Below are 20,397 nucleotides of genomic sequence, written 5' to 3' on the forward strand. Positions count from 1 at the left end.
CACTTATAAGTGGGTACATAGCATGTGTGTCTTTCTAGGCCTGTGTTACCTCACTCAGGATGATCTTTTCCAGTTCCATCCATTTGCCTGCAAATTTCTAAAACCATAAAACAAGAAAATGTAACATTTCTTCTTCCTGATACAATTGTAACTAGGGTGTAGATCAAATTGTATCTGGTCCTGAGTCTGCCCAACTGAAAGTTGAACACTTTCTCCTCTTCTCATTACCCTCTGGCTGTTTACTATTAAGAACCAGTGTTTAGAGCTGGATAGATCCTCAGAGGTTAAGGGCACTGACTGCTCTTCCAGTGATCCTGAGTTCAATTCCCAGCAACCACATGGTGGCTCATAATCATCTATAATGCGATGATGCCCTCTTCTGGCATGTAGGTGTACATGTAGGCAGAACACTGTATACATAATAATAAATAAATAAATCTTAAAGGGAAAAGAACCAGTATTTTCTCTTTGCAAGAATGAGCCCACTAACAATCACTGGTTGATGGGTAGATTTAGAACTCTGCTGTCTTGGGAAGTCTTGTCTAGAATTGTTCCCCTAAATTTGTGATAACAAATTGCCTTAATTTACTGATATAATGAGAGTAATGTAATATAACAAGTGTAAGTAGATACAAACATACATCAATAACATTTAATTTTGAGTCCACTTAATAGTATTGGGTGAACTGGAATGTGTGCTTTTTATCTTATGTTGAATTTATTTTTAAAACATGAAACAAATTACTAAACTCTAGATAAGTCAGCAATTTGTAAATATTATATTGAATTTTCAAGGAAAAGAAAATGAAAGTGACATTTGGAAATGGTTGTACTTGGTAGGTTTCCTTTTTTTCTTTATGTCACAGCAATTTGGAAGTAAGATGCTAGCCCAGGTGGATTCATGTAAGAGAAATGTATTATTTACCCAAAGCTGTGGATTATAAAACATGTCCTTCCTTTCTGACAGAAGATAATTGGAGAAAAATATCACACACTGAATTCTAGACTTTTTATTGGGCGTCCTCGGTGGAAGCTTTTATTTGATGAAATAGCCAAATGTAACAGAGGGTAAGTAATATAACTCACAAAACTGACATACACTTATGGCTGAAGATGAAATTAAAATAATTCTGGGTCATCCCATAAAATGTTTAAAGGTGACTTGCCAATATGCTTCTCACAAAGTCATTTGAACATTCAATTTCAATCAAAAGATGAAGTAGAATAGTTACCACTCTAAAATTAATTAATTAAATAATTAAAAATTGATTTAGAAATAATTAGGTATTTATGAATTAGCTCACCTACCTACTTTTAAAACTATGTACTCACTTTAGCCTGCATATTTTTTATTTATTTGTTTGTTTTTTTCAGCAAGGTGGAGGGGGGGGGTCAAGACAGGGTTTCTCTGTGTGGCCCTGGCTGTCATGGAACTCTGTAGACGAGTCTGGCCTCAAACTCAGAGATCCGTTTGGCTCTGCCTCCCAAGTGCTGGGATTAAAGATGTGCACCACCATTACCTAATTTAACATGGATACTTATTTTTATGGTGTATATCAGACAATCAGGGTAAAAGATTTTCAATGTCATTTGATAAATAGGGGAATGTCACCAAATGTCACCAATATATCTAGCAGTAGTTGCATTCAGAAATTACATTTTAAAATTTATTATCAGATAGAAGTTTTCAAAAAGCTTTTATTTTAACATTAGATATCCAAACAAGGGGGATTTTTAAATGCATTTTTTCCTTCTTAAAAACTATGGTTCTATCAAGAGCCTTAGCATAGAGAATGTAATGTATCAGTGATCTGAGAAATAATTGTGGAAGGAAAGAAATTTACTTTAGGACAGAAACTAACAAGTCATTTGTCATCACTCAAGGTAACAGAGTAACAAACAATAACTGTAAAATAGCTAAACAAAATATTGAAAGTCCCCACAGACAACTCTAGTTTATAATATGAGTCTAGTTTTTTGATGTTTATGAGTGGTACTGAAAATGCTGTATAGATGTGGACATTTTAAAATTAATTATTTTAAACATATACACTGGAATAGAAATGTATTAACTCTTTAGTTGTAAAAAATGGTGCTTGAAGAAGCTTTATTTTAGCAAGTGGACATTGTACTTGCTATCATTCCCCCTTAAACTTGAATTGCTATTCCACTAACCTATTGAATTCTCTCAGAATCCAATATATTTGTACACCTGAAAAAAAAATTATACTTTCATTTCTAAATTGATATCACTTCTTTGTCAAGCATGCACATAAGTTGTAATTTTGTTTTGAAATATCTTATGAGTAGCTTTTCATGGGCTTGTATTTTTCATATGACTTTGCAATTGTAATTAGTAATATGGTATAGACATATTTGAAGATATGTAGCATTGGTTCATCATTGTGAAAGCATCACATAGCACAGAGTTATATATTGTTATACATGGTTCACTTGCAGCCTATTTCTTTACATCCTCTTCACCCCAAATTCATGTGTTATGTCCTATGGTGATGTATTAATGACAGCTACGGCATCATTAAGTGAGAGGACTTCTAGTAGTTTTCATGATATGAGATGACAATCATATGAGTGATCAATATTTGAAATGTCATTATGTGGTGCATGAATGTTTTGAATAATTCATAATTTTAAAAACATTTTTTGATATATACAGAGGTTATTTACAAAGTAAACATGCCTACACATCTATCTATACATGTGTTCACTTAGACATAGAATACAGTCCAGTATTCCTATGCTATACTGAGTAAAGCAACATAAGATTATATTAAACTCAAGAGAAAATATTGCAGCCAAGAGTCATAATAAACTAGTCCTGTCTGAGGCTGCTGCTATTTTACAATAAATCTTCTCTTTTAAGTAAGTAGACAGAATACACTCTAAAACAAAAACATATGTAGTATAATAAATATATAAACCTACTAACAACATGGTCATTTATCATCAAGAATTATATATCATGTATAGTAATTTTTCACCACCAAGAATGTTTTAGTTTTTTTTTTCATGTTAATGGACCACAATCATAGGCACAATCAATCTTTGATTAAATTTTCATTATGTGCTGCATGAATATAGTTGAAAATTTTATAATTTTTAAAATACCCTTTTATATATGCAGTGGGTATTGATTCTAAATGCATAGGCCAGCTTGTAAGAGGGTGAATTTCAAAGCAAATCACCAAGCCATGAACTCATGGATGATAAAGTGCATGGAAAAGATCACTAACTCAATGTGGCCTCGAACTGCTCAGAGATTTTTATTTCAGAAGTTGTGAATTGAAGTCAGAGGGGCCAAACATAAAGCATTAAAGTTACCCATGTGGTTCACATTGAGGCATGTTGGAATTTACTTAAGTTGCCTTCTTCTTTCTTTGATAAAGTACTTTTCAAATGAAGAGAGAGTGATTGTTTATTATTTCAAAACAGAAATACTTTGTAATATTCAGTTTCCTAGTAAAGGTGAATAACAGAAAAAAAAAAATCTCAGTCCAGTCTTCTCATATTCCTTTGCCAGTTTGCTCTGGTGTCATCTGCATTAAGTATGATTATTATGTCCTACTTATCTGACCTTTAGCGTCAATACCACAGACACATTCATGACATATTCATGACTGCTATTCACTGAATTCTGGAATGTTCTGGGATGCCTTCTTTTTGTTTTCTATACCTCATTGCTGAAAACTTCATCAGTTTCCTCAGCACCAACCTAAATCCTCACCCCAATGAATTGGCTCCCTTACAATAAATCAGGCTGGGACTCATCAGTTCCTTTCATTTGTCATGAAGGTTATGTTGTTTATTTGTTCCTGTCTTATCAAGCAGGGAAACTGGTATAAGAAGAATGAGTGTGTGCACCATCTACTGTCGACACCGTGTACTGCTCCTTGCTGTGTGTGTTTACTCTGGGACGTCCTGGTGAAACTAATTATTTTAATGGGCTTTCTATCACACATTTGGGAAATAATGGGTTGATAACTTAAGAAGTTGCTAATAGGACGATGAGTACTACATGAATAGAAGGTTTCACTCAAGATAAAACATTGGATTAATCTCATGCATATAAATGGCTGAAACAACAAAATAAACATAGAGATGACAATCACGTACATTTAGCTTTTTAACACTGTGTGTTGAGCAAACATTTTTTTTCCGTTTTTAGAAAATGTTAATTTACTAAGCCAGTGACATACACTTAGTATATGATAAAGATAGCACATTTAGATTCTATGTCGTAGAGTAGGGAGCTGCTATTTTGTTGCTATGGATTCTTACAGAAACTTTGAGTTCCTGTGTGCTGATTAGCTTTTGTCATTTTAATACTAAGTAGAGTCTTCCTGAAAGGGGGAGCCTCAGTTGAAGAAAAACTTTAGCCTACATAATATTGGGTCATGATATTGAGCAAGTCTGAGGAAGCGTTTTCTTGACTAATAATTGATATACTCAGCCTCTGTGGGCGGAGCCACCCCTGAACAGATAGTTCTTTGGTGCACAAAAGGTAAGCTAGGCAAACCCTAAAGAGTAATCCAGTGAGCAGTGATCCTCTATGGGTTTTGCTTCAGTTTCTGCCTTGAGTTCCTGCTAATGATGGGCTAAAAACTGTAAGATGAAATAAATATTATCCTCCCTAAGTTGCTTTTGCTCACTATGTTTCTCATAGCAATAAGAAGTAAACTATGACAGTGTGTAAATTTATAGGTGTACAACCATAAAAACATAAGCTTTAATTTTTTTTAAATGAAAATATAGTTACTCTTAGCCAATGGACAGCACGTTCTCCACAGTGGTGTGGAGAGCAGGGACTGACTCAGACATGGACTATGGTGTCCCCTATTTGACCACTTCTCCTTGGTTGGGAGACCTTGGAGCACTCGGCAGAAGGGTAAGCAGGCCACCAGGATGAGACCTGATAGGCTGGACCATATAGTGGGAGAGGAGATCCCCTTCTGTGACAGGCCTAGGGGAAGGGAATAGGGTGAAAGATGTGGGGGGGGGGGGCAGGAAGATACAAGCGAGGGGATAACAATTGAGATGAAATCTGAATAAAAATTTTAAATAAAAAAACATTGTGACTCTATAGTAGATACATTTTTCTATCTTTTAAAAATATTTTTTAATTCTTCCATTTACTTTTAATGATACTTTTATGATCATGGACAATTTCCATGATATTAAACCTTGCACTGTTATACAATATTGATAATGTGACGATCTCTACCTTAATTGGGGCATTTAAGTCCCTCTAGATCTTTACTGTTAAAAATATTAAGGAAATTATCTTTCTCATATGGGAGTAAGACAGTCTTTTAGGAAAACATGATTAATAAACACTGACTTTCATACACTGCATCACAAAAAAAAAATCCACTTTCATCCTGTGGCCTTTTAAGATTCACAAAATGAACCATGCAATCAGAATATATGCTCATGAAAAAAAGGAAGACTATTTTGAAGTCACCTTATCTTCATTATTATTTTATCAATAACCTGTGACCCCCAAATACAATGACATTATTGAATGCTATAAAGGGTGAGTTGAAATCAGAAATGAATTGCTCTCTCCTGGTTAAGAGTTCAGTGTGCTTTTATAGTTTATTGCTTTCCTGAAAGAGAAAGATTAACAGTCTAACTTTGCAATTTGTCTCCTAAAGGGTGGGACTTGACAGTGGGTGTTGATAAAGACTCCCAGATCCAATATTTCAACTCTAACATGGTGAAGGCACCCATAACTCCTGTGCTATTTCTTTCTTTCTTGATTTGTTTGTTTGTGGGTTTTGTTTTTTGTTTTTTTGTTTTTTGTTTTTTGGGGGTTTTTTTGTTTTTGTTTTTGTTTTTTTTTTTGCGTGCTCGGGATAGAAACCAGACTTTCTATTTGGATGCTAAACAATAATTTTATTAATAGTAGTTTTTCAAAGCATTACAGGAGAGTCTAACAATTAGTTTTTAAATTTTATACACTTAATGACATGGAATGACTACACTACCTCTAATTCAGTTTTCTGTTGTTTATCATATAAATGCATGTTGTATTTTAAGCCATGTATCTAGTTATTTTACAAAGAGAAATAAGAATGTGTTAAAAATTAGTTAAATGTTTGAGACCAAGTTTTTATTTTGCTGCCTCATAGAATTTCCAAAGCTAAATAGCCTTGGTTTGGCATTCAGATTTGCTCCCAACATCCCGCATCAAGTCACTAAAAACTCCTGGACCTGGCATACAAATGCTATGTGAAATTAATGAGTTCTTAGTATTTGATGCTCACATCCATAATACACATAAAAAAGCAGAGTATATTAAGCATTTATGCACTGGCATATTAAGTGTTTATGGAATTTACTTCAATGTCTTCTTTTAGACAACAGTCCCTACCTAGCAGTTAACTCCATTTATCTCATCAGTTTTTGTAATTGCATCTGTAAATTTACTGTCAGGCTACAGAGAGCTATTACATTTTTTGTTTGTAGGATTGGTTTTTCGTTGTTATAGGTTTGGTTTGGTTTTATTTTATTTGTTTTGTGAGGTGAGTCAAAGCTCATGATTTTATTGTCTTCACAACAACATTGGCTTAGATCTGGATCACTTGGCCCTTTCTCTCTTCTTATCACTTTCCAGTTCAAATGTGTGCATCGCTTAATAGCCAACATCCTCTTAAATCTGCAGTTGCACTCAACACACTCATGTCTCAGCACAATCAATTTCCTTTGGCTTGTTGTTGTTTGGTTTTTTTTGTTTTGTTCTGTTTTTTGTTTTTCAAGACAGGGTTTCTCTGTGTAGTTCTGCCTGTCTTGGAACACTCTGAAGACCAGGCTGGCCTCGAACTTACACATTTCTACCTGCCTCTACCTCCCAAGTGGTGGGATTAATGGTGTGCCCTACAACCACCCAGCTCAATCTCCTTTGTAATTTTAGCCTTTTAGCAGAAAAGGTCCACCCACCATAGTCACTGTGTTTCCTCTCACCATGCCGCTTTCCCTAGGCATACAAGGAATCCATGCCCTTCTTGTACAGTGACACTTTGAGGGGTTGGTGCTTGCCATGCCCAGCGGGTCATAGGAACTCTCATGATGTTCACAGGAGCAATATCTGAATAGAAAGTATTTATGGACTGTAATGATTAATTTTAGATATTTAAAGTGCAATATTTTTACTAAGTTAGAGAAAATGACATTGAAGAGAAAACGTCTCCAATTGTAGGAATAAAGGAAACCACATGTACTCAAATATGTGTGAACAGCAAATAAAAAGTCCATGGCATGCGCATGCTTTAAAAAATAATAGCTCTACTATTAAGTAATTAAGAGGAGGCCTTGGGAAAGCAAACACTTGCAAAGGTAGCATGGTAAAATTTCCTGTCAAAGAATTGTGCAGTCTAAGGGAAAATACTTAAAGCCGTCCATTTATTCTTTCATTTTAACAAAAATCATCAGGCTTTCAATAGTAATCTAGGGTTTACTAAACATGGCATTCTTTATTTTCTCTTTTCTCCTTCTTTCAGGTTGCAGTTTAATTACTACATAGTTAGCTAGAATGTTAAGGTATAAACATAGTATAATCTTCAGAGCTTTCTTTTGTAAAGAGACTGTCTACTACTGTAAATTTCTCTATGATACACTTTGTGTCTCCCTTTTGTTGCATTTTCTATTGTTGTACAGATCTAAAACATGTTAATTTTCATGTAATGTTTTCTTTTGTTCTTTCAATGTTTAGAGTTATTTTGAGCAGCTTCCAAGTATGCAGATATTTTTCAATTATATTTTGGTTATTTATATAGATTTTTTTTTTGAAAAATCTTCTGATCAAGCTTTAAACGCATGGGCTGGAGAAAGGCAGACCCTGTCAAATATGTACATATAAAAAAAAATTACAAGCTAATTCTTTCTTTTACCTGAAACAGTTTTTTTCATACAATATATTTTCATTATGGTTTCTCTTCCTTCCATACCTCCAAGTTCTACCCCAATTACCTTCCCATCTGGATCTGTTCACCTTCTCTATGTCTCATTAGAAATCAAACAGGCTTCTAAGGGATAATAATTAATATAATATATGATGAAAAAACAGAAATAGATTAAGATAGGACAAAACAAGCAGAAGGATAAAAAGCCCATGAAAAGGTAATAGATGCAAAGACCCTGTTGCCCACACACTAGTGATTCCCATAAAAAATACTCAACTGGCAGCCATAAAATATATACAAAGGACTTATAAGGTAATTTTAAAAATTATTGATAATTTTTAAAAAGATAAAGTTAAACAGGAAAAGGTACTGATATGGCATTATGAAACAAGCTTCCTTCAAAGACACCATTGAGTTCAGTTTTTGTTGGCCATTTGTTGCACATGCAGGCTACCCTTATGATCAGTTTGTATGCCCAAGGAGACACTCTTGGAGGAAATTAAATTTTCATTGTCATGCAGTTATCAATTGTAGCTGGCTTCTAATGTAGTTACAGTGGCTTATATTCACTTCTTTCCGCAATCTCTGTATGCTGCCACAGTCACTGTGAGTTCATATGTGCATCAGTCTCATTGTGTTTAAAAGGCTGTATTTCCTTGCTGTCCTTCAACTTTACTGGCTTCTAAACTCTTTCTGCTTCCTCTTTCTCCAGATCCCCTGAGCTCAGAGGGGAGGGATTTGATAGGCACAGCTCATTTAGAGCTGAGCGATCCAGGGTCTCTCTCTGCATGTTGCCTTACTTTGGTCTCCATATTTGTTCCCATCTGCTGCACAAAGAAGCTTCTCTGATGATGGTTGAGCAAAGCATCCAATTTATAAATTTAACAGGATGTCATTTGGAGCCACTTTCTTGCTGCATTCTTTTAGCAGAACAGTAGTATTTGGTTTTACCCAATATTTCTGGACTATCTAGTCTCAGTTTCCTTCACCAGGCACCATCAGCTAACGGGTTCTATCTCATAGAATGGACTTTAAGTCAAATAAGGTATTGGTTGGTTACTCCTATAAGCTCTGTGCTACAATTGTCCTAACCTTTCTTGCAAACAGGACAGCATTGTAAATAAAGGGTTTTTGCTGGCTTAATGTTTACATTTCCCTTTTGGTAACATGCAAAGCACCTTGCTGTACTAAGCTCCACATAGCCAAGACTCTAGGTACGCATCAGCATGACCTCAGTCAGGTCTTACTCTTAGTTTGTGAAGAGAAGCCTTTAGGTTTGCCAACAGCCTGGGTTGTTTGGGGGTTCCCATGGGAACCCATTGGACAACAGCTAAATTCGGTATAACCCAATTTGCTACTGTAAGACTCATTTGGTGACAAGAGAAGTTGAGGTGTGGCTCTGCCTCCCATATTATTTGGTGATTTTATTTAGACCACCCTCATATATGTATATATGTTAGGAAGCTTCTACTGTATTAGATTTATATACTACCACTCAACCGCCCCTTATTTTTACCTGCCTCTCTCATATTTACTCCCTCACGCCCTTTTGCATATCAGTCCTTAGGTGTAGAGTTTGGAACCTTCATGAGATAGGTCAAGCATGAGGAAGTCTGGTCATGTAGGAACATTTTTAAGATGGTCAAGGAAAGTAAGAATGACAGATCCTGTCTGAATTCACTCAATAATGGAGTGATAAAACTTATTTTTACTTTGATTGTGCATTTGGATTGTCAACTTGACAGGATTTAAAATTATCATGGAAACAAATTTCTGAACATTTATGTAATGGATTATATAGAGATGTTTGCCTGCACTAGAAACAGCCACTGTGAAAGTATCACCACTCCATTGGCTGTTGTCTCCTCCGAATGATTGAAAAGGAGAAAGGAGGTCAGCAGCCACATTCATTGCTACCTGATCTTTTATTGTGGTGTGATGATGGTCACTATCTTACGCTCCTACAATCATGCCTTTCCTACCATAATGGACTACACCCACAACATTGGGGGAAAAATATTAGGTTGAAAAACTATATTTACTTCTTCAAACCTTTTGGGATCAGTTTCATTGCCCAGGATATGGTCTGCCAGGTGTGGCATACAGATTTGAAAATATTTTTTAATTTTTTTATTTAAGATTTTTTTATTTATCCAGCTGAATAATAAATGACAATAGTTTTGATTGATTAATTGTAATATTCAAGATTTTAGAACACTTATGGCCTTCCTGTCTGTTTTTCTTAGTCAAAATCAACTATAGTTTTGATTCTGAGTCCTTGAAATGCTATATATCTTTTATTTCATATATATCAAAACTTCTAATATGTTTATTTTGGATTCAGTAGAGATATGGTTGAGCCTAAATATTTCAGCTTAATCCTACCACTTTCATTTGATCAGCATTTTGTCATCTACATTTTTTGAATTGATTGGGTATTTTGATGACAACATTTTCTTCAGCATTGGCATATTTGTCATGCATTTTTGTTTATTTCTTTCTAAAATAACTGCTTTAGACAGTTGATACCCAAGATTTTTCTTCTCTGAGCATAAGTGGGTAACTGTTTAAAAAAAAAAAAGCAAACTCTTGAGCCCTTTCTCAAATTCCCGGTATTAAAGGTCTGGGATCTGTAGTGCTAAGAGCTGTGAAGGTCCTTTGCTGTTTGTGGTAGAGTCAGAGTAGGAAGAATGTTGTTCTAGATGCACAGTACACATCGCCAATTTTCATACTCTACTTTAAACCTCTTTTATCAATTTATGTATTTCTAACCCGTCTTCATTCATCTTTCTGTTGTTGTCACTCACCTTAATCTGGCCATAAACTTAATGCTTAGTATTTTTTGTTTGGGTTTTTGTTTCAAAAAAGTTAATGAAGTGTTAAAGAGATTAGAAATTTTATAAAAACATACTTTATATTTATCCCTATGTTTATATGGCCTCATCCATTGGAAATCAATTAGTATCAAGAAAATCTGCCAGGTTGGAGAGATGGCTCAGAGGTTAAGAGCACTGACTACTCTCCCAGAGTTCCTGAGTTCAATTCCCAGCAACCACATGGTGGCTCACAACCATCTATAATGTGATCTGATGCCCTCTTCTGGCCTGCAGGTGTACACGCAGGCAGAACACTGTATATATAATAATAAATAAATAAATCTTTAAAAGAAAAGAAAAGAAAAGAAAATCCGCCAAAGACATGACCACCAGTGTTCCATTAAGACAGTTCCTATACTGTGGCATTCCTTTCAGGTAACTCTTTGCCTGTCATGTTGACAATTACGACTAACCAGGACACCATCTGGTAACATTTTGCTGCTTTCCAAAGAATTTCCTTTAGCCTTCCTTGTAATGGTGGTTTTCTTTCAGTAAATTGAGGTTTTGTTAGAAAATTTTTATTCTCTTCTCATTTTCTAAGGTGTGTCTGTGTAGTATACAGTGTGTTTGTTATACAATAGTTGACGTTTTGCTTTTTCTTTTGGCACGTTAAGATGTCATTCTATTGCCTTTGCTGATGCTTATTTTGAGACAAATACCTACTGCCAAGCTTACATTTCATCTTTTGTTCATCATGCATAATATTTGAGTTTTTATCCCCTTTTAGGTACTTCTAAATGTTTCTCTTTGTTGTACTTTTTCAGCGTTTTCTTGAGACTTTTGAAATTCTTGGATTTATGGGTTTTGACATCAAGTTTGAGGGATACTTTGTAGCTAGCTCCTCAGATTTGTCTTATTCTGTCTTCTCTCCCACTGGGGTACCAGTTCCATAAGTTAAAATTATTTTGTTATCGCCAAACTGCTGTCAATATTTTTCTGTCTTTGTTCTTTTATAGAACTTGATTTGGATAGATTCTAATGTTATGTTTTCCAGTTTATTTCTCTTTGCTTTGCCAATGCCTGTTACTATATTATTAACCTAACAACTTAGAACTTGCAAATTAGAAAATTGTATTAAATCCTAGAAAATGTAAATATGCCTGTTAAAAACATCTTTCACTTCTTTTTTTCTTTTTTTTTTTTTTTTTTTTTTTTTTTTTTTTTTTTTTTGAGGAAACTGACTATTCCCATGTTGTGGAGTTGGCTGCCTCCTTCTGCTCCTTCACATGACCTTTCTTTTCTGTTCCCACACAATACTGGTGTTCACACTCCCTCTAGTTAAACTACTTACATTACGTTTGAGCCCATACTTTCCATTTAATTTTAACTTAGTCATCTTCTTAAATATCCTATGTTCAATAATAGTCACATTGTCAGGCACTGAAGTTAGGATATTAACATAGAATGGTGGGAAATAAATCAGTCTATAATACTCCTAGGTAAATACTGTCTTTCTTTTAGATTTCTGTTGGTTAGGAGGTGGGGGATGCATGCTAAATGCATGATTTAACATTCACCTACACACCCGGACCCTTCTGATAACATTTAAGGTGCCTGCACATCTTAACATTTGGGCAATTTAAAATTATTATTCTCAAATATATAGAGTTTGTTGTACCATAAAACTCCACTACTGTAGCTCAGTTTGTTCTTCAAACTAGTGGTGGTGGTGGCACACACCTTTAATCCCAGCACTTGCAAGGCAGAGGCAGGCAGATCTCTCTGAGTTTGCGGCCAGCCTGGTCTACAAAGCAAGTCCAGGACAGCCAAGGCTACAGAGAGAAACTCTGTCTCTTGGAAAGAAAAAAAAAAAAAAAAAAAAAGATTTGCTCTGTCATTTCATATTACTGAGTTGGATCAGCTTGAAGTCTATAGCTAATATTGACACTATCCCTGCTAACTACCCTTTGCAAATAAGGAGACACCTAGGAACATTAAGAGACCATGAAGCAAAGGTCTTTCCATTTTGGCTCGTTTTATAAATTCTTCACAGCCCTGTACAAACTTTGAGAAGTCTTTGGACTATTGACCTCTCGTAGTCCTCTGACCAATTTTATATGATTTCCTCTTGCATATAACCAGACCATTTTCTCAGCCAAGGACCTGATGCTTCTCTTTTCTAGAACTAGGGTGCTTCTTGCTGTAGGTCTCTCATCTCTTCTTTACTCTGTCACATGACTTATGGCTTCTTTGCCCTTCGTGAACAAAAACTCTGGTTTTCGTTTGCTTGTTTTTGTTTCTTTAACCCAGTGATACTTTAGAGTATGCTTTGGCATACAGATTGTTGCTAGGCAACAAGCAATGTTAAACGTAGGTTCAGTTTGTTTTCTTGATTTTTTTTTCCCCACAGTTCGTAGTTACGTGTTCAGTTTCTGAAACACACTAGCTTTACCCATTGTGAGTTGAGAGGTTTACGCATGTATAAAGTGTATTTTGATGGAATATACCTCCCACTCCTCCTATGCCATCTCAGATTCACCTTCCCCTCACGTCCTACCTTCACATTACCTTACAGCTACAACTCTTATTCCAGTTTGTATGGTCCTCATACAAATATGTATGAGCCTCCATGGGGAGTATGGCTGACCTACCAGGAGCCAGACCCTTAAGAAAAATGTCTCTCCCTCCCCAGAATCCATCAACTGGCAGTAACCCCTCAGCTCATGGGTGTGGTCCTGAACCCTACCTCCATGCTACAATGTTAGTTTTCCTCTTGTTGTGTGGGTCTTGTGCAGACAAACACAACTGCCATGAGCTCATGAGTGTAGCAGTCCTGCCATGTTCAGAGTTTCACCACAGTCTTCCTTATACTCTGGCTCCTAAAATCATTCCTTTCATTATGGTCCCGGAACCCTAGGGAGAAGATGTGTAGTATAGATAGCCCATTTGTGGAAGAGCGCTCACAGATGCTAATTCTCTGCACTTTGGCCAGCTGTAAGTTTCAACATTAAGTACTACCCATTGCACCGTTTTCTGCTGTGTTCTGAGATCCAAACTAACTTTTGAGCGCAAAGACATGAATTTAAGGCACAGATTGGTACAGAATAATAGTAGTGGTTTCATGCCTAGACCCTATGAGTTCTCCTGCCATAGCTTCTCGACAAGATGTACAGTACTAGGCATGCACTCCTCCTGTGAGGTGGGTCTTCAGTCTAATCAGAAAGCAGTCGCTTACTCATAATATTTTTTGCCACTAGCACCCGTGGGCATATTGTTCCTTATTATAGCTCTCAGTATTCACAGCTAGGTACAACTGTTGATAACATGTATGTCCAACAGCCCACCTAGAATCTTTTCGGATCATGAAAGCTATCTGTCAAGGAGAAAGCTTTGCGATCAATAGCAATTCAATTTCTTTATGTACTGTGACCAAAGTAATGTCTTCAGCAATAGCATGTTACCATCAAGTACTGATAGGGAGCCAAAAACAGTGACAAGCTACATTGTTTGGCCATCTCTGGGACAGCCCTTTACAACATCTCAGGAAAGGTTTCCCACACCTGGCACTAAGCTTCTTATTTGACAACCTGTGGCTGCTTGGAGCACTTAATCCCCTGTGTATAGTAACAACAATTAAAGTTTATATTAATGTATGTATGTATGTGAAGTTTATACAATAGTAGGTTTGTTATATTTGAATGGTAGGAGATCATGGTCAGGGCTTTACAGATGCTAGGAAACAACACAACACTCAGGTGTACCTAAAACCCCTTTTCTCATTTTTTAATGAGAGAGGATGTCTGTTTTACTATTATGACTACAAATAAATGTTCTGTTTCCACAGTTATTTATTTAATTTTCCAAGTCAAAAGTCTTAATAAAAATGTTTTTCTTTATTTTTATGAGTTTAAATAAGTGTGGTCTTTGCCTTCTGCTCCTGCTTGCAGAAAGATTGATTTTAAATATTTCTTTCTCTGAATTTATTTCTTCTCTTTGTTAAAGATACATGTTTACTAAAGAAAGTTTTGTGTTGAAGAATAATAAAACTCATTTGTCATTTCTCATGAATACAGCAGTGGATAAATAAAAAAGTATATATAGATGTCTGTGTTTTGTATCTTCAAATATATAAATCTCTCTCCAGCTTTGTCTGTCTGTCTGTCTGTCTGTCTGTCTGTCTGTCTCTCTCTCTCTCTCTCTCTCTCTCTCTCTCTCATTCTCTCTCTCTCTCTCTCTCTCTCTCTCTCTCTCTCTCTCTGTGTGTATGTGTGTGTGTGTATGTATGTGTATCTTTCTCTCTCCTCCTTCTGTCCCTCCATCCCTCCCTCCCTCCTTCCCTCCTTTTGCACAAAAAGCCCATTCAACTCCATGTGTAAATTTTAGATCAATATTTATAAAATGCCAATTAAAGAATTGGCAACTATTCACTCTCTCACTATGATTACCAGTGTTGTGTGATAAAAATATAAAACACACTGCATAATTTTCACTGGCCAATTTATGTTCATGGTTATATTTTTCTGAGTTCAATTATGAATATCACAGTTGAAAATTGTTTTAAAATGTGAAGCAGCACAAAATTAACTTTGCTAATACCTTAACCCATGTTCATACAGTACACTGCTTATTATGTTGTGTCGAATTCTGTACCTGATTTCCTTTTTTTTTTTTTTTTTTTCTTCTCTTTCCAGGAAAACAGTTGGAGTTTTCTGCTGTGGACCCAGTTCAATTTCTAAGACTCTTCATAATTTGAGTAACCAATACAATTCATATGGGACAAAATTTGAATACAATAAAGAATCCTTCAGCTGAAGTCTTAGGAGACTAATTTTTTGAGGACTCTGAAGAAAGAACAAGTGCAATTTCTATGACTCGGAAACTCAGCTGAATCGAGCAGCTGTGCTATGCCAAAGAATATCAAGCTTTTGTTATTTATGATTATTTAAAATGAGAATTCAGAGAATGACATGTTTAATCTGGAAGCCAAAGAGGCCTTGAGGAATATTTGATGTGGTAATTCACGTTTTGATGGGCAAATTAAAAGAATGCTGTTAGATGCACACCGTTGATTTTTATGGGAAATTCAAGAACTCTCTAGTGAAGAGCTGAACTCACTCTGAAGCTGATAGCCGCAGTCCTCTTTTAAATTGTTTTTGGTTGAACAAATTCAAGATTGAACAAAATTAAAAATTCATTGAAACTCAGACTCATTTTCTACGTTGTGCATAAGTGGAGTAGCTTTAAATTGGAAAAGCTCCAGGCCAACATTGGAGTTTGGAAATGCAGCACGAAACTTCTTATCAGTACGGGTACTTCTTGTCCGCTGCCTCACTACTGACTCTGATGCCTCCCTGTATTGTCTGTAGTCTACATGCTCACAAGTCTTCTTTCTGTCCATGTTGGTGTAGTATCTTTTTTATTTTTGCTTCTTATCCTTTGTCTAGGGAAATCTTCTCTCACTCAGCCCACCTTCAACACAGTGATTTAATAGAACGATTTTATGAACAATTTGCTCAATTAGCACTCTTGCATAGTAACCAACACTGTAAAGCATGGCCGCCTACAGTGCTTTGTTTAGATTTACGTCTAGACACCAAAGAGCCTTGTATCTTGCAGCGAACATGGAAGCACAAGACCGCTCTTCTTTCTTTCACTGTGGTTTGAGAGAGAGAAGATGAAGTGACCTTCCTGAAGAGGGACCTTCGCTTGGATTTCTAGAAAAATGAAACCACATAACTATTTACTTAAATTTAAGATTAGAATCACTAATTTTAATTTTGCAATGTTTCATGTCATGATGAGTTACTAGATTTACTTTCCCTATTTGTGTGAGCCAATCAGTGTGTGACCTCTCATTATTTAATATTCCTGTATCAGAAGGAAAATCTACTTTACTACCTTAAGTAAGATATTCATACAGCTTATCAGTTTAACTTGATAGATAGCTACCAATGCTATCACATATAACACATTGATGAAATCAGTCTTTTGCCTTATTCTTCTTCATCTTTTGTATATCACATACCAATGATACATGCTGTTAGTATATGGCTTTCGTATGATTCACCACTAACAAACATGCATACTAAAACATGTAGCACCAAATGACCATGTGTATGTTTACATACACATTTTTTTTCTTTTTATGGAACACTTTCTTATCCCTCTTATGGGCAATGTGCAATGTTCATGTAGATTGAGCTGTGGAGACACACACACACACACACACACACACACACACACACACACACAGTCTTTACATCTTGGCAATGCTGGCTAGATTAGGAAAGATTTTCACAAAACACTTATCAAAAAGAACTCATAAAAAGAACCTTGAGTTTTTCCAGGCTCAATGTGCAATACTGATTCCTTACTGATCATAACTTATTCGTGTGACTATGTGAATTCATCAGATTTCAATAATTCAGGTCAAAGAGTTTTTAGAAGAAAGATGATATTTCAAAGCTTGTCTGCTGTGTTGGATGAACCTCCTTGCCTAATCTAAATTCCAGTGCGTGTTCAAGCATCTATATGTTAAATATGGTTTATTTTGAGCAGGAATAAGTTAAAGCTTTATCACCCATCTATTTGTTTGGACAGATGATTCTTTCTATGGTGATGATTACTGCTATGTAAGCCTTTAATCACTAATTTTGATAGCAATAAATATTAAAATTGAAGTAGTGTCAATGAAATTTTTATTAGTTTACCTCTGCAACAGATAAATCAGCAGTTTGGGGGAAGAGATGTCTGTTCATTTGTGAAAAGATAAAAACAACTGAAGAAGTACAATCTAAGTACACACTAGCGTGATAACCTTAAGATCTTGGATAATGCAGCTATTAACACCATAGTCTAGTCATGTGACTGTGGCAAATTAACCTTCACATTAGGGTAAAGATTTTTCATTTGGGTTTGCTGAGTAATGAATAATAGCACTTATTTTTTATTCATTTTGAAACAAAGTCTCATGTAGAACAAACCCTCAAACATAACAATGTATGCAAACATAGCCTTGAACATCTTTTCCTCCTGTCTCTGCTTCTCCAGTGCTAGAAACAAGCATGCACTGCCATAGCCACACCTAGTCATTTTAGTTCATGTATCTTTTGAGAACATCATACAAGCCGTTTCATGATAACATGCTGGGTATAATTTGGGGACACAAACATTCGCAAACAGCAAGATGATATACTTAAGAACCTGTAGAAGACAGGATCTCCACTACAGAATTCTTCACCTGCGCATTCCTTTTGTTTCTTTATAAGGAACTATCAGTAATTTATAGGCTTATACTGACAAATATATTTTGTAGATAGAATTTTCCTTATATGCTGCTAAGCAAAGATTCCAGTGGCACTTTAAACTAGTTCTTAACTTGCAACTTACTTAGGTAAGAGGAAGAGGCTGGGATTTTATAACTAAGATGGAAAAGATGGAACTATTGTGTGGTTTATCTTGGAGGAAACTGCCACACAATAGTCACCATTTGGATATGAGTGTGGAACCATCCACTGGAGGATGGGTCAGCTATTAGGGATCACAGTTCTAAAGATATTTGACACAACCTCCACTAGAAGCCCTCAACTCTCAGGCCTTAATCATCTAGGCACAGGAGCTTATGGGACCTTCTTTCCCCCAGAATACAGTATTGACGGGCCTGATCTTGTGAAGATTTTGTATGACCAGCCATACCTGCTGTGAGTTCATCATATACCACGCCTGTCATGTCTGGAAGACAGTATTTTGACACCCCAAACTTCTACCGTTTAAGTCATTTCTAGTCTCACATTTCAGGGGAACTCCACAGATAATTATTTTTGGTACTTTGACCAGGAGTTAAAAGCACATTCTTTGGTAACTTCATATCTTAGTTCCATAAGTAGAACTTATATAGACACAAATCCCAGAACTCCTACACCAGGAAGGCATATATGTACAGCAGTATTGCCAGAACCTTGTAGAATGCCTAACCTGAAGTATCAGCACAAAAGATGTGATAACAAGACTGCTCCATTAGGGTAGGAGGTAAAAACTGACTCCCCAAAATTTTCCTCTGACATCCAAAACCATACACAAAATTCATGTGCCAATGTATCTCCACTTCCTCTCTCAAATAATAAATAAAGATAACCATTGCTATTTATGATAAAGTTTCTTTTTTTTCTACTGGTAGCTATGACATTTCCACATTTAGTTATGATAACAGGAATATAAAATGCTGAAGTAAGAACTCTTCTTTTGAACTTAAACGGATACACAAAGAGAGATGGTGACATATTTTAAGATATCCATTTATAGCAAATTTCAGTTTTCAGAAATCTACTGACAGGCTTTTTCCCCTTTTCTATGAAATATACATTTAGCTGAATATCTAGTATGTTATACTGAATATATTGAATCTCCCTACAAATACTCTTTCATTTGGAGTGGGGAATAGGTCCCATTACTTTCAGATGGACAAGGATGAAGTTCACATTTTCTGATTAAAAAAAAAAGGGAGGGGCTTTAGAGGGGATTTTGAAACAGGGTTTCTCTGTGTATGTAGCCTTCGCAGTCTAGACTCACTTTGTAAACCTTGATGGCCTCGAACTTACAGAGATCTGCTGGCTTTTGCCTCCCTGAGTGCTGGGATCACAGGTGTTCACCACCTCAACAACCTTGATTCAAGATTTATTATTTGTCTTTTTTTTTTTTTTTTTTTTTTTGCCAATTTCCAGATGCACTTTAATGTTGGAAAGTGCAAATTAAAATGTGTGAGAAATCTTAATATTTAATACTTTAGTTTTAAATGTAGGTTCATAGTTATAAGACATAACTTTGCCAGCTCTCTGATCTCCAGAAGAAAATTTGATATGAAAACACATGATTATTACCCTATCTTCCCATGCCCATAACTTGCTGCTTGTCCAGCAAGCCAGCCTTTGTAAACTCATGAGGAACAAAATACATGAAATAAAACATAATGTAATTCAACCATCACACGCCAGTGAGAATCATTGTTCTACTAAACCCGAACTTTTTTTTCATTTCTCCCAAATTTGCTCCATTGTGTGTTGTTTTCCATGGATACAAATTTTAAAAGCCATGAGACTAAGTTTCCAGAAGAAAAGCAGAAGAGTTCTAATAACTCTCAAAGAAGAGTCAATTAAAGTGGGAAAGCAGATGATGAATCTTTTCCAATTTAGCATAAATTAAATAAAATATTAGAGTAGATATTGTCATTTAAGTTCAGGATGCCGATTCAAATACATAGTAACTGATCAGGTCAAAATATTCTCATAAGAACAACGTTGTAAATAAAGGAAAAATTAGAAAAATATTTAAAACATCAAGATATTGTGTTTGTGCTTGTATCACAGAAGATGCGCATGTGTGTGGTAAAATTGAGTATCATTTTGACCTCTTTTGTTTATAATGAGGTCAACATTTTCACATTTTCATTGACATTAGTATTTAGCAGTCCTTTTGTCTCCTAACATAATTGTATCTGGCTTCTCTAAGAAAAAGCTCTATGATGAGTTGTTTGAACTGGAGATAGAACTGTGTATATTTTCTAATATAATAGTAATAAAGAAGGGAAGGGTGCTGTCCATTTCTTTAGTTAAAAAACATGCAATAAAATTGTGATTGCAAAAAAAAAAAAATGCGATTGCAAC

General features: G+C 35.6%; 1 protein-coding gene across 1 annotated transcript in view; it reads left to right on the forward strand.

The window, feature by feature from the left end:
• Positions 1–15,698, forward strand: part of Nox4 (NADPH oxidase 4) — a 140,341-nt gene extending 124,643 nt beyond the window's left edge. The window contains exons 17-18 of the mRNA XM_051148878.1: positions 968–1,068; positions 15,430–15,698. Of these exons, the coding sequence (XP_051004835.1) occupies positions 968–1,068; positions 15,430–15,550 (222 nt within the window). The 3' untranslated portion in view covers positions 15,551–15,698. The remainder of the gene's footprint in view (positions 1–967; positions 1,069–15,429) is intronic.
• The last annotated feature ends 4,699 nt before the right edge of the window (positions 15,699–20,397 follow it).

This window comes from Acomys russatus, chromosome 7 (genome assembly GCF_903995435.1).
Source record: "Acomys russatus chromosome 7, mAcoRus1.1, whole genome shotgun sequence".
Lineage (NCBI taxonomy): Eukaryota > Metazoa > Chordata > Mammalia > Rodentia > Muridae > Acomys > Acomys russatus.